General features: G+C 37.9%; 1 protein-coding gene across 1 annotated transcript in view; it reads left to right on the forward strand.

The window, feature by feature from the left end:
- The window catches only part of VWA8 (von Willebrand factor A domain containing 8), a 173,539-nt gene that overhangs the window by 45,684 nt on the left and 113,667 nt on the right, over positions 1-14,188 (forward strand). Inside the window, exons 13-14 of the mRNA XM_065743996.1 lie at positions 5,296-5,456; positions 6,473-6,586. Of these exons, the coding sequence (XP_065600068.1) occupies positions 5,296-5,456; positions 6,473-6,586 (275 nt within the window). The remainder of the gene's footprint in view (positions 1-5,295; positions 5,457-6,472; positions 6,587-14,188) is intronic.

The raw sequence follows: 14,188 nt of genomic DNA on the forward strand, positions 1-14,188 counted from the left end.
GTTCCAGACAGGTTAGATGTATAAAAAAATTATTAAAAAGTTGCATGGTGAGCTTCAGGTAATCCAGGAAGCTCCTGGGATACACTGAGGATAAATTCCGGAGTCAATTAATAGAAGGCCCCACTAAGAAGGATGCAGTACTGGACCTGTTGCTTACCAATGTAAATGAACTGATGGGGGACATTGGGATTGAAGGGTGCCTGGCCTTAGTGACTGTGCTATGGTTGAATTAATGCTCCAGAGGGATATGAGTTAGAAAAAGTAAAGTTAGAATGCTAAATTTTAGGAAAGCTGACTTCCAGCTCTTCGGGGCATTTGTCAACAAAACACCCTGGGGAAAATATCTTCATGGATGAGTGTTCAGAGCAAAGCTGACAGGTCTTTAAGGAAGCTTTCCTCAGGGCACAAGAGCTGTCCATCCCTGGATGTAGCAAGTCAGAAGAGGAAGGCAAGAGACTGGCATGGCTTCATGAACCAGGACCTGCTGGACAAACTGAAGAGTAGGAAGAAAATGCATGGGCAGTGTAAATTGGGACAGCTACTGTGGAAAGAGTACAAGGAAGCTGCTATGCTTTGTAGGGATGGGGTCAGGAAAGACAAGGCCCAGATTGAACTAAACTTGAGCTAAACATGGTACTCTGCAACATCATTCTCTCCAAACTGGAAAGATATGGATTTGTTGAGTGGACTGTTCAGTGGGCAAAGAATTGGCTGCAGAATCGAGTCCAGAGAGTGGTGGTCAGTGGCTCAGTGTCTGGATGGAGATCAGTGATGAGTGGTGTCCCACAGGAGTTGGTGTTGGGCCCAATTCTCTTTAATATCTTCATCAATTACACTGACCGTGGGGTTGAGTACACCCTCAGTGCGTTTGCTGATGACACCAAGTTGTGTGGTGCAGTCAACACACCAGAGTTATGAGATGCCATCCAGAGGGATCTAGGCAGGCTGGAGCTATGGGTGAAGGTGAACCTTACAAGGTTCAACAAATCCAAGTGCAAGGTCATGCACCTGGGTTCAGTGTGGAAAAGTTTGTGAGGTGCCTTTCAAGATCTCAAGGGGAGCTCCAAGAAAGAAGGGGGCAGAATCTTCAGTAGGGTTTGTGGTGATAGAAATGGCTTAAGGAGAGTAGATTTAGGTTGGATATAAAGAGATAATCTCCTACCTTGAGGGTGGTGCAGCACTGGAGTAGGTTGTGCATGTCCCTATTCATTGCAGGGAAGTTGGATTAGGTGTCCTTTAAAGGCCCCTTCCAACACTAAGAGTTCTGTGATTCCATATTTCACATCTAAAATATCTCAGAAAATCTTAAAAGCTTTTTACAGGAAGCAAGACATAAAAAATGATTGAATGCAGCTGAGTTATGCATCTTTTGATATATTTTAAGAATGAATTTGTTTTTTTCACACATCGGTAGCTTTGCATAGCGATGTAATAACATGGTTTAATGACTGGGAAAATGTTAAATATTAATTCATGCAGTAATTGGGCAATGAAGGCTCTGAAAAGATTGATGATTTATATTTAATAGATTTCTGTATTTTTCTTCTTCGAGTATCTTTTTGATTTTTTGTGAGAAAGATCATTTTGTCCTAAATCCATTTCTAAAATGAAGGAGGGTCATATCTGTGCTGTAGTTCATGTTAATTTTCCAATCATTTCTACAGGCACGAAAGCATTAGATGAGGCACTTCAATTTGGCCTGAAGAGTTAGCAGTATTTTCATTCAGGTTCTGTGAAGAATTGTGTTCTTGGATGTTCATGTATATTTTTTACTTTTATATTAAGTATTTACTTCATCCTTATTTCAATCTCAGTTAGATCTGAGGGCTTGAATAGCATGAAAAGCCTTAGTTCCTTATATTGTTCTCACAGAAATAAACTCTACAAGCATTAATCTTGTGAGTTGAGAATCAAACATATCTAAACCAAAGGTTCCCAAACGTTTTAAGCATATAGATAATTTCCTATGTTAATACTTGTCAGAGATCATAAATAACTGTTCTGCAAGACATTGTACACCTTTCTGACTATATTCAGTTATAAGTAGGCAAATTCTTGACAGAGGAAACTGAGATCCTGATTAGGAAGGATTTACTTTTCAGTTTTGTTTGTGCAGTTAAAGAGCAGCAAATGAGAATCATAGTGTTGTAGGAATTGAAAAGAACCTCTGGAGATCATCTAGTCCAGCCCCCCAGCTGAGACAGGTTCCCTGGAGTAGGTTCAGGTGGGTTTTGAGTATCTTGAGAGAAGGAGACTCCACTATCTCTCTGGGCAGCCTGTTCCAGTGCTCTGTCATCTCAAAGTGGAGAAGTTCTTTTTCATGTTCAGATGGAGCTTCCCAGGTTCCTGTTTGTGCCTGTTGCCCCTTGTCCTGTGGCTGGGTACCACCAAAAGGAGTCTGGCCCTGTTCTCTTGACACCGACCCTTTAGATATTTCTAAGTGGTGCAGTGGAGTTTGGTATTGCTACGATGCATTGTCCACAAGTGGCACCATGATGTAAATCATTTCAGGTGATATAATAAATGTTAATTCCTTTCCAGGCTCTACGGAGCATGGATTAAGTTCCTACAATATTTTTGTATACTTCTTCATGTAAAGGTTGTATCTCAAGTGTCTGCAGATTCTAATACAATATTAATTTTGGTCCTGCTAGGAGGAAAAAAAAATCAATTTGTAGTATATTTGTGGGAAAGCTGTTCTACAGGGGAACTGGAATGTGCACATCTTTGTTCAGTTGAGAATAAAAAATAGAATGCATAAGAATGGAGTATTCAGCATTAGTAATAAAATAAAAAGTTGTAACCATTAGGCATAGTAAAAACTGAAAAAGCCTGGCCCCATGCAGTTGATACCCACCCTTTAGATATTTACAAGTGTTGATAAGATCCCCTCTCAGTCTTCTCCTCTGCAGGAAGCAGCAGCCAGCTGGTTCTTGTGTACTGTAGCTAGGGAACTTTTGGTTTCAGTTGTTGAAAATAAAGTGTTTCACTTCTATTTTTATCTTTCCCTGTAAAATTTCAGGTGAAAAAAAAACAATATTCAAAGTGACATTACAACAAATTTCCTGCAATTTGTTCCTCTTTCACCTCTTGCACAGCAAAAACAAGCACATCATTTCTGTTTGTGTACTGTGATGTTTTTGTTTCTAGGGTTTTTTTTATGACCTCATACTTTTTCTTTCTAAACTCCTTTCCGATTCTTGAGAATTAACAAAATGCAATTCCAAATTGGCATGAATGCAGGAAGCATAGATTTTTCACCTTCTAATTGCCAAGAACACGATTCGTGCAGAGAACCATAAAAATGGTTGAATTGGAGACTTGTGTTGCTGTGGCTGTGAAAGGGAGGAAACAAGTGGTTTCTCTGTTCAACTTCTTTTTTTTTTGTTCCTACGTACAAGATGTTTTAGAAAATAAACAGTGCAATATAAGCTACGTTACAATGACTGTGACAAAAATGTTTCACAAGGCAATTGCTTTGCCTGAGGTAATTTGTGTGGGGACAGGGATTAATTCATACCTTTCTGTTGTCTTCCCCTCCAAAAGGTGGAATTTCTAGTGATGGAGTATTATCATCATGAATCCCATAACGTTATAATTTTAATATTATGTATTAAAAACTCTGTAGAGTAAAGAAATAAAAGCAATAAATCATTAAGCAGGAACTGTGCCATAACAAATGCCTTACAGAGCTTGAATAGATGTTAATGAATTATGCTTCATTCGAATGTGTCACTAAATTAACACAATTCAGCCATTTAAATTATGAAGTTCATTTTATTTCAGAAAATATTTTTCAACAAAATACACTTCTGATGTGGTTTTTTTTTTCCTGACGAAAACAAAAGCATATTTCTCAAGTTGCTGGACTTGCAGCTGTACAACATTATGTACAGTGTACTGGGCTCCTGATGACTTCCCATTCTATATTGTTTCAGTCCTTTAGATGTGAAGTGTCAGAAGGTGTGTTAATTGAAAGCATTTGCTAACTACACAGTGCACACTTAATGCGAGTCATAGAAAAATCCAAGTATTTTCAGGAACTTGCTTAAAAATTGTTTTAGGCTATTTCTTTAAGAGAATACTAGAAATGAGAAAACTGCATTCAAAAGTAGAAGTACAGCAACAAAAATAATGACTTTGTACATTTGAATATGGGATTTTTGATTATGAGATGGGGAAGCACTGAAACAACCGGACTTTGTCCTGTTATTTTAAGGCTTTTAAGGAAATATAGAAAGAGGAAATGATTCAGGCTATATGACATAACGTGTTCTATTTTTATTCATGAAAGTTCAAAAGGCTTCTAGTTGTGAAGAGGACATATACAAAAGCTGCAGCTACAATAGAAAATATTTTTCTTGTCTGATTTTAGGTTAAATTCTGTTCACAGCACGGCCTGAAGAAGGAATTTCATCTTTCAGGTCGCAAAATATATATCATGTTTTTGTTGCCCCAGCGTGCATCTGTTGTAATGTAACAGAATACATACACTGGAGGCTGTACTAGATTTTGCCTTTGGTTGTGTTTTATTCCCTGCGTGGTATTTTGTTATATTCTGTGTACTTTTGGAATAACCAACAGCAACCAAATTTTTGGGTTAGCTTCAAAGAGGTTATACTGGCAAGTCTGGTACTTTCACAGGCTTTGTGACACAGCTGCTATGCATGAGAGTGTTATTTATAGGTTGCTCCAAAAGTGATGCCTCTTTATTTGTTTTCACGGAAGCTACAATAGATACAAAGAGCACAATAACACTATTTGATAGAGCAAATTCTCTTATATAAAATTCTGTTTTTCTAAGTAGTCCCCACCATCAGATGCAATGCACCACCCACTGCCTCACTTGCTAACATCAACTGTTTGGTCTTTGCAAACGTTCAGCAAGCATCCGTGAGTGTCAGGGGTGCCCTTTTTTCCACATGAAGGAATTCAGTGACACATCTTTGCTTCATATGTACTTCCGTGTCAGATGCCATTATGTCAGACTCTCCCTCTGCTGCCGTCTGTCACACAGCAACAGCAACTAAAGGAATTCGGGTGGGAAGGTTCAATTTCCACTGCCATACCACCACCATCCACCTCTGATGCCATGGAGCAACATAATAAAATAGGAGGCATTACTTTCAGAGCAACCCTCATAAAACTCTTTCAAAAAGGAATTGAAAATTTTCTGCTGATCTTCTTTGGGTAGAGTCCCAGGAAAAACAGAATGGAGTTTTCTAAGGGGAAAGCAGATAGCTGTAGATGAATAAAATGCAGCATAACTCAGTTTTGATGAATTGGCACTTACAGGACATGACGGCCAGAGACCTGCTGCAGCAGAGGTATACTCTTCCTAATGGGGACACTGCTTGGAGGCCATCACCACTTGTTACTGCAGCCCTGGAAGGAAAACTTGTTATTCTTGATGGCATTCATCGAATTAACCCTGGAACTCTAGCTGTATTGCAAAGGTCAGGATATGGGCACAGATGAGTTGCGTGCTTGTGATCTGTTTGCTGAGCACACATACCAAGAAGTTAAGGTTCTTCTGGTGAATGTAATTTCGTAACTTCAAGAATTCTGTGAAGAGCATTAGAGCTTTGTGGCACGTGTCTCGTTCAATCCTTACATACTTGACAGTAGAAGCAGTTCCTTCATATTCTTTAGGAACATGAAAACAAACATTTCTTCAACAGTACAAGAAATTTCAGCTCTTTGTAAAGGCAGTGTGGAAGCCTCAGCTGAAGAATGAACTAGATTTTACTGTAAATTTATCAAATCGAAACATTAGTAATATTTGCACAATGATTTGGAAATGCAAGATGCCAGAAAATATTTAAAATATTTGGATGCATTCTGCTGCTAAGTAAAATGTGACCATTAGTTCTATATGAAAGCATTCTTGATTCTGATTGTGAAGAACTCTTCCTAAATGTTGTTTCATAATTTAGTAAAAAAAAAAAAAAAACCAAAAAAACAATCTTTCTGGAAGCACAAGTAATAACAATATATACAATTCAGTAGTAGTCTGTACCAGCACAACAGATTTTTCTTATGTTTCATGTACCTCTCATCGTAAAGGCATTCATAAATCCCATGGACGTAGAGGTATATACCTAGCTCTTGATGTAGAGTAATCATCAAAGCCAACTGAATTATTTTGCTTCGGGAAACACAATCCATGCACATTTCCTGTACCAGGGTGAAAAAATGGCTATTTAATGTCATTTAGTATGAATAATTATTTTTTCATTTTCTCATTATTTTCTATTAAAAGTGTGTAGATTGGCTAAGTGTCTTTACGCTGAAGCTATTTATTTATGCATATTGCTGAAGCTTTGCACCTGGATGCATCTTAAAGTACTGTAACTTTTTCCAATCAGCTGTGCTGACTGAGATAGATTTTATAAGAAAAGTATTAAAGTAAATACTATAAAAAGAAATCAAAGGCTAGATAAAGCTTGGTTTGTTTTTCATTTTCAAACAGGCTAATACATGACAGAGAACTGACCCTCTATGATGGCACCAGATTACTAAGGGAGGATAGGTATCAGAACTTAAAAGAAGACTTGCAGATATCTGATGAGAAGCTACAGGAAAGGTAAAGTGTTCACTATGGCTTCAGAATGCAGACAGTACATCATTTTGTAAAGCACTTTATCTACTCTATGTTATTGCAAAAATACTTTGCAAAAGTCCTTCCTTCTTAAACTGATACCTTTTAATCACTAAGAGAACATACTTTAATCATCAGTTTCCTAATGTTTGTTTTTTTTTCACTTTTTGTTGTATGAGGAAATTATATCCTGTTTAGAATGCTTAAACTAAAATAAGATCATAAAATAACCTTGACTGGAAGGAGTTAGATATTGAATATAAATGGTGTGTACATAAAAGCATAGGTATGTTTCATACTTAATTTTGAAATTATCTATTAAGAGCATCTGAAAATAAAGCCATATTGAAATTTAATATAATTTACTACTTCCTTTTTCCTCATTAACTAGAAAGCTGGTATTTAATTTCCAGCTGACATGGAGCAGGAAATCCTAAGGATGGGTTGGGATCCATAATGCTTATTCTTTTTGTTTCTTCATTTCCACTCGTCTGCTAGAAGCATTTCATGAGTAGTAACATTTTTCTAGTTCTCTGATGGCTGTACATGATGCGTAGTCAAATGCTGCTGACCAGCTGTAATTACTGGAAAGTATATTGTTGAGTGTTCTCCAGGGCAAGTGCAATCTAATATGCAGGTATATATTAAATAAGCTGTTCATTCTGTGTTTTTTTTTCTTTTTCTGATTCCCTTTTTATCTAAAATACTATACCAATGATTTGTTGTTGTTGTTGTTAAAAAGACTTCATTTTAAGTCTTTTGTAGCTTATACTTATTTGAAAATATGGTGTAGTCTAAGACTGCTTGTTGCTAATTGTCTGCAGGGTGTTGAGTCCATACAGCCAGCTGGATGGGCATTTCTTGCATTTATTTTGTCTGCGTAGAGAAAACAGAAATGTTTATAAGGATTTTATAAGGATTTTAAGCACTGAATTTGAGAAGAGAAGCAAAAAGTCTGCTAGGGTCTGTCTTAGGTCATATCCTGACTTCACATTCAATTTTGAACTTTGGTATGAAAACTAGCTAATTACATTGTGCTACTTTTGACTGCTTTGGAGTTACCAAAAGTCATTTTGGATGCCCTTCAGAAGAGTATCCCTTTTGCCTTCAAATCACAATGCATTTCTTTTTTCCTGTCCGCTTTAATATTTTGCAGTGGGGACCTTATTGTGAATTTCAAGCACTAAATGTTCTATTTGATTGATAATAGCTTTTACTCTAAATGAGGGGTGTCTCTTACAACATTCCTGGCTGGTATTAGATCTTATAAAAAGGAAACAAAAAAAAACATCCCACAACGTGGGCTCTCTCATATCTAGAATCTCAGTGTGACCATTTATCACTAGCTTGGTTACAGCTAAAAATCCTTGCTACTTAATTAACAAGGACCCTTTCTGCTGAGACATCCACCTTCAGGGTGAAATGGTCAATCTAGCCCTTGTTCAAGTTTTTTGCTCTACTAGCTCAGTCAGAGGAATCCAAGGTAAGGTTGTGCGAAAATCTGCCACCTTTGGTTTTGGATGTGGTTTTCTTCAGTGTCAATGAACCACTCATCTGTTCATAGGGTGCTATTTTGGTCAGCCCTTGAGGAACTGGAGGTGTTCCAGGACATAATCTTGAGCTTCATGTTTCTGGTCTACCTTTCACTGGCTCCAGGCTATTATGTCAGTAGCTGTTCTTTGATTCCAGTACTGCATTCCTCACTGTTCTTCCTTTTCAGCAGAAGTGACCTGTCACTGTAATCATCAGTACCTTAGTGTTGCAGAATGGCTATGCAGAACTAGATGTTCTTTCCAGACAACTTCTTGTCTAGTGTGTTATCTTGCCACTGACAGCTGATTTAATCACAATGTAGGAAAACAGGATGGTGCAAGCCATCCATCATTTGCCTGCAGAGACTGTGTGGTGAAAGGAGCACATAGTACACTGTACCTTTAATTTTATTTTAACAGGTTGTCTAGGACAATTCTTGCTTCTGAATCATGCCTGGGAGATGCTTTCTGTTTTGATGGGAAATACTGTGTATTTTGCTGTGCATCAGAGGCCTCTTAGTGTCAGCTATTTCTGATGCTCAAGTCAGAGAGCTTTATTTATCCTCATTTTACGAATTTAACTAAAGTAATTTCAGTGTAGTTGCTGTTTGAATGGTCTGCAGAATATACATTGTCATTCTTATTTCTGCTGAGATTCAATCTGGGGTGTTTGCTGAGTGAGATGTGAAGACTACTGTTACTTTTCCAAAAGAGAGTTCCCTATGGAAAGCGGTTTCAAGTTTTATTTGAAACAGGAGTATTTTTTTCTTTTTCTTTTTTCTTTTTTTTCCTCCTAAATCTCACTCATTAAGTCTGAGCCTTCAATTCTCATGTGTATATGGGAAAGCAATATACGTTAAACTTGGAACATAAAATTCATATTATACAGTTAATTAAATTAAGCTTTTCTTTTGTTTTTAGCTTTTTAATGATCTACTCAATCTCACATATTAATGCATTTCTTATGGGAAGTGGTGGAAGAGAAAAGCACACATTGAGAGGCACATCAGTTATACAGTGGGAAGCACGTGACAGTCTCTAAACAGTCAAACAGGGCCTAAAAGGAGCATCTGAAAAGAGATGAAGGAATAAGATAAAAATGAATATTTCTGAAAGATCAGAATTTGAAGGGAAGAAACCAAATGCTTCATTAGGAAATCATTAGACTGGGAGTGGACAAGATCATCTTCAGAATTTGAAATAAAACATGAGGTGGAGACCAGAAGGCGACTGTGATAAAGAAATGATAGTTTACTCCTGTTTTTGGGAGAAACTGTACTGAACTCGAGTGTTCTTGATTGTAGTGAGTATTCATAGTATAGCTTGATGTTCCTCCTGTAGTACTTCTAGTCATTCATGAAATAAAGAAAAAACACCCTAGCTATTGTCTATCTATTGCCTCAATGTAGAACTCACTAGTGAGGTGTACAAATACTCCTGTAAGATAGATTTATATGAGTATATAGAATCATATCATAGAATGGCTTGGGTTGGAAGGAACCTCAAAGATCATCCACTTCCAACTCCTCTGCCGCAAACAGGGCTGCCAGCCTCTGAATCAGGCACTAGATCATGCTGCCCAGGGCCTCATCCAACCTGGTACTGAACAGCTGTGTTCAGTTTTGAGCCCCTCACTACAAGAAGGACATTGAGGTCCTGGAGCGTGTTCAGAGAAGGGCAACAAAACTGGTGAGGGGCCTGGAGCACAAGTCTTATGAGGAGCGGCTGAGGGAGCTGGGATTGTTTAGTCTGGAGAAGAGGAGGCTCCGAGGAGACCTTATTGCACTCTACCACTTCCTGAAGGGGGGTTGTGGTGAGGAGGGGGTGGGCCTCTTCTCCTAGATAACAAATGACAGGACGAGAGGGAATGGCCACAAGTTGTGCCGGGGAAGATCTAGATTAGATTTGAGGAAATTTTTTTTCTCTGAAAGAGTGGTCAGGCCTGCCTAGGGAGGTGGTTGAGGCACCATCCCTAGCGCTGTTCAAGAAGTGTTTAGATGAGGTGCTAAGGGATTTGATTTAGTAGTTTAGTGGGTAGGGATGGTGATAGGAGAATGGTTGGACTAGATGATCTTGTACGTCCTTTCCAACCTAATGTACCGTATGAACCTGTGAACCTATGAGCTCCAGGGATGAGGCATCCACAGCATCCCTAAGCAGCCTGTGCCAGTGCCTCAGCATACTCTCAGTGAAAAATTTTCCCCTGACGTCCAGTCAAAGTCTTTTTTTAGTTTAAAACTCTTCCCCCTTGTCTTATTACTATCTACCCATGTAAAAAGTTGTTTTCCCTCCTGTTTATAAGCTCTATTTAAGCATTAGATGGCTGCACTGAGATCTCCCCGGAGCCTTCTCTACTCCAGGCAGAACAAGCCCAGTTTCTTCAGCCTACCTTCATAGGAATGTTGCTCCAGTCCTCTTGATCATCTTCATGGCCTCCTCCAGACCCCAGATCCCAGACCTGGGTGTAGAACTCCAGAGGGAGTATATCATTCATAATGTGAAAGTGTTGGTGATCATGCTTTTTGTCAACTACTAGGACTCAGATTTTGATTGAAATTCTGTTCAGAAATTCCATTCACAAAATACTATTTCATGATAGGTAAAAAGAATACTGCTCTTAACCAATGAGCTGAAACTTCTGTGGACGTTCTTTAGCACGTTTTAAGAGGATTTGAAGCACCTGAAGATTCTTCTGGGAAAAGTTGTAGTTATTAATGGAGAAGTTCTTGTAGATCCCTTTATCAGCACAGCAAGACACTTTTCATGTTTCTGTATGAAAATGTTTGGTAGTAAAAATAATACAGTCATTTTCCACAGTTTCAGTGCCTTAACTTTTTAATATTTCAACACTAATAACACTCGTGTAATTCATATGTGTAGTAAAATAGAACGGAGAATCAGAAGGGAAAATCCTGCACAATTCAGTGCCTAAAGTTAAATCACGAGGTTCTTTTTTATTTAAAAAAGGATGGCTTTTCAGATCACATTATGGTCCAAGGAAGTTACGTGCCTCTGTATGTAGAATGTGAACAGTATTATACTAAAGAATGTGAAAATGCTTAAACCATGGCTAGGTTATTAGTAATGTCAAAGAAGAAAATATTGCTTGGTGCTTGTGTTTTGCAGTTCTGCTGATTTGAATGCTATTTTTCCTAAAATAAATTCGTTGGCAACTTCACTTAAAAGAATGACTACCTCCATGAGCTAATAAAAAATATTTTTATTTTAAATAATGTCAATTATTGACACAGAATTTATTTCATTACATTTCTATATCTGTATGTCCACTAGCATTTTCCTGAGAAAGGCTTTAGACAGTAGGTGCAATAACTCTGGCAGGACTGACAACTGCAAACAGTACATTTGTCTTTATTAGACTATGGGATGCTCCTTGGCCTACTGAAAACCTTTGAACTACAGGGTGACTAGAAGCAGGCAAGGGGTTCTTTTTCCTGTAGTCTTTTCTTGTGGCAGTGTTGCTGTGCAGTGAAGAGAGCAAACAGTCCCAGTAAGATGATATTTGGTCACTTGAGGAAACAGGGTATTGTTGTTTATGATTTGGGGAGAAGAATGAAAAAGCTGCCCCTGTGGACATGAGAAATGGTCTCTGAAAATATTTCACACACAGGGAAATTATAGCCGCTGATGGTTGCAAGATTCATATTTCTGAACAGGTTCAGACTTAAGAAAGCATGTCTTCAACCACCATGCATATCCAAGAATTTTGCATAGAGGTAGTTGTTGTAAAGGTAGCATATGGCTTTTACAAGCAGTGAAGTGCTGGTTTATGTTAACGTTCTTTTAACCTGTTGAGGTAGATATATCCCCCAGTGTGCACACACAGATGATAAGTGTTTGGTATGGTGAGCAGAAGGGTGTCTATTACAAGGTAGTCTAGAAGTACACGTAATAGGATTGCTCAGAAGCTAGAAGTTACTCATGCCTGCATAATGCCTTGCAGACTGTGGATGAATTTCCATGTGATTAGGTTGAAAGACAACAGGTAGATGAGAAAAAATATAAAATATGTCAGAAAATGAGTTTTGTGAACAGTGAAAAATTCTCTAGATTTTACTTCGTATTTGCTGTTTTCTTTTTTCAGCTTGGTAGATTTCCAGACACGGTAATTTACTAAACTGAGAATATTGCGAAATCCAATAAAAACAGTAAGGAAAAAAAGATAGGTCATTTGTTGTCCTAATATTATAACAATTCCCAACTCATAAAATTGTTGATGTTTTGATAGAAGGTGGGATTTGTGAAACCATGCTGCGGGAAACGAGAACCAAGCCCAGTTTGGCTTTGGAGTGTGGCATTACAATGCCATTCTGCATCCTTTTTATGTTTTTTTTTTCTTTTAAACTTCAGTTGCTTTGAACCATGTGTTGATAACAAGAAAATCTTTCTCTAAAATCACCCTGGACAGACTGCATTCTGATCATCCTGTCAAGGACAGTAGTGGTAATCCTTGGTCGGAATTAAACACTGATGTCAAAAGGACATGGATATTAGTACAAGAGAGTGCTCTCTAGATCTGTTGACAGTAAACATTTAACAGAAGGAGAAAGGAATGGGGATTCTCTGCACTAATCCAACAGCACCAAATCTTCCCACTGTGTCTGAGTTTCAGTGATTTAAAAAGTATCATGTTTTTAGCAAGACACATTTGTGTTCACCTGCAAAGAATACTAGATGTCAAGGATCGCTGTTTTATAAAGTCTAACTCCATATATATTAGCTCCGTATTGTATTCCTTTAGAGACCTGATCTGTAAGGATAACTTAGAAGCTCATCAGTTGCTAACATGGAAGCTAGGAACTTTCGAAGCATTACAGGATCATGTTATTTTTGATGTTTGTTTTAATAATACACTGAACTTGACATTTTTTACTATTTCAAACATTACAAACGATAGGCTTCTGAAGTAGCCATGTATTTTTATTCACATTTAAGAACTGTAAAACTGCAGCAGAGGTTTGTAATCTAAGTCAGAGAGTCATAGAATAGTTTGGGTTGCAAGGGACTTTAAAAGATGATCCAGTTCCAACCCCCTGCTATGGGCAGAGACACTTCCCTCTAGACCAGGTTTCTCACAGCACCATCCAGCCTGGCCTTGAATGCTTCCAGGGAGGAAACATTTACAACCTCTAGAGGATAGAAAAGTCTCGAGGGCACATCAGTAACTGTAGCTGGTATCCTGATGCTAGCTTGCCCCAGCTGTCCATCTCCTTTCCTCCAGCTTCTCTCATGTCTTTTCCCTGGTTGTCCCCACTGTGGTATTTGAGTCAGACATTAAGGTGGATGTGATGCAAGAGACATCTGTTTCCTTTACCATTGAAAGCTGACTGCTTCTTGTGCTCCTACAGTATTGCAGAAGGACCAGCATTGGTCCTTGGAATTTAGGTGATTATGGAGGGATGGTTGTTTTTCTTCTTAGTAATGGAGAGAAAGGAAACATTTTCTTCTATAATAATGTTTGCTAATGTTCCCTGATACTCTTTTATGCTTAGCGACAGTGACATTTTCATTGGTTCCTCTTTCATGTGATGTTTTCAGACATCTATTTCTATTTTTATCAATCAGGGAGTAGCTCCTAGGCTTATGGCTTTCAGCTAAGAATAACTCATGCCCACCCCCTGTGTTTACCTTTGATCAAGAGACTGTTTGCTACAATCACTGTATTGTGTCAGTTTTACCATTCCAAGAGCACAGTTAGTTTTGCTAATTTATATTTAATGGTCATGTTGTGTCTTCAGTTTTTCTTGTTTATACCATCAATTTCACACTGGTCTCCAAATATTCTGATTTCAGGTTTTGTAATTTATATGAAAATTCACACATGATAACAGGCTTATCTAATAGTGTATGCTAATCCAAATTCACTTTTCTTTCTTTAAAATAACTTCTACTTTTATAATAAAAGTACTGAAAAATTAATTGTTGAGAGCAATTCTTGCATAATTTGACTAGGTTTTGTATCCAACTTTTGTGTCTGTTACCTCTAGAAATCATGTAATTGTGCTGTTCAGTGAGTATCAAGGATGCAATAGTGTTA

The sequence above is a fragment of the Cyrtonyx montezumae genome, unplaced genomic scaffold (assembly GCF_038088225.1).
Source record: "Cyrtonyx montezumae isolate F1298 unplaced genomic scaffold, pur_monq_1.0 scaffold_3, whole genome shotgun sequence".
In the NCBI taxonomy this organism is placed as follows: domain Eukaryota; kingdom Metazoa; phylum Chordata; class Aves; order Galliformes; family Odontophoridae; genus Cyrtonyx; species Cyrtonyx montezumae.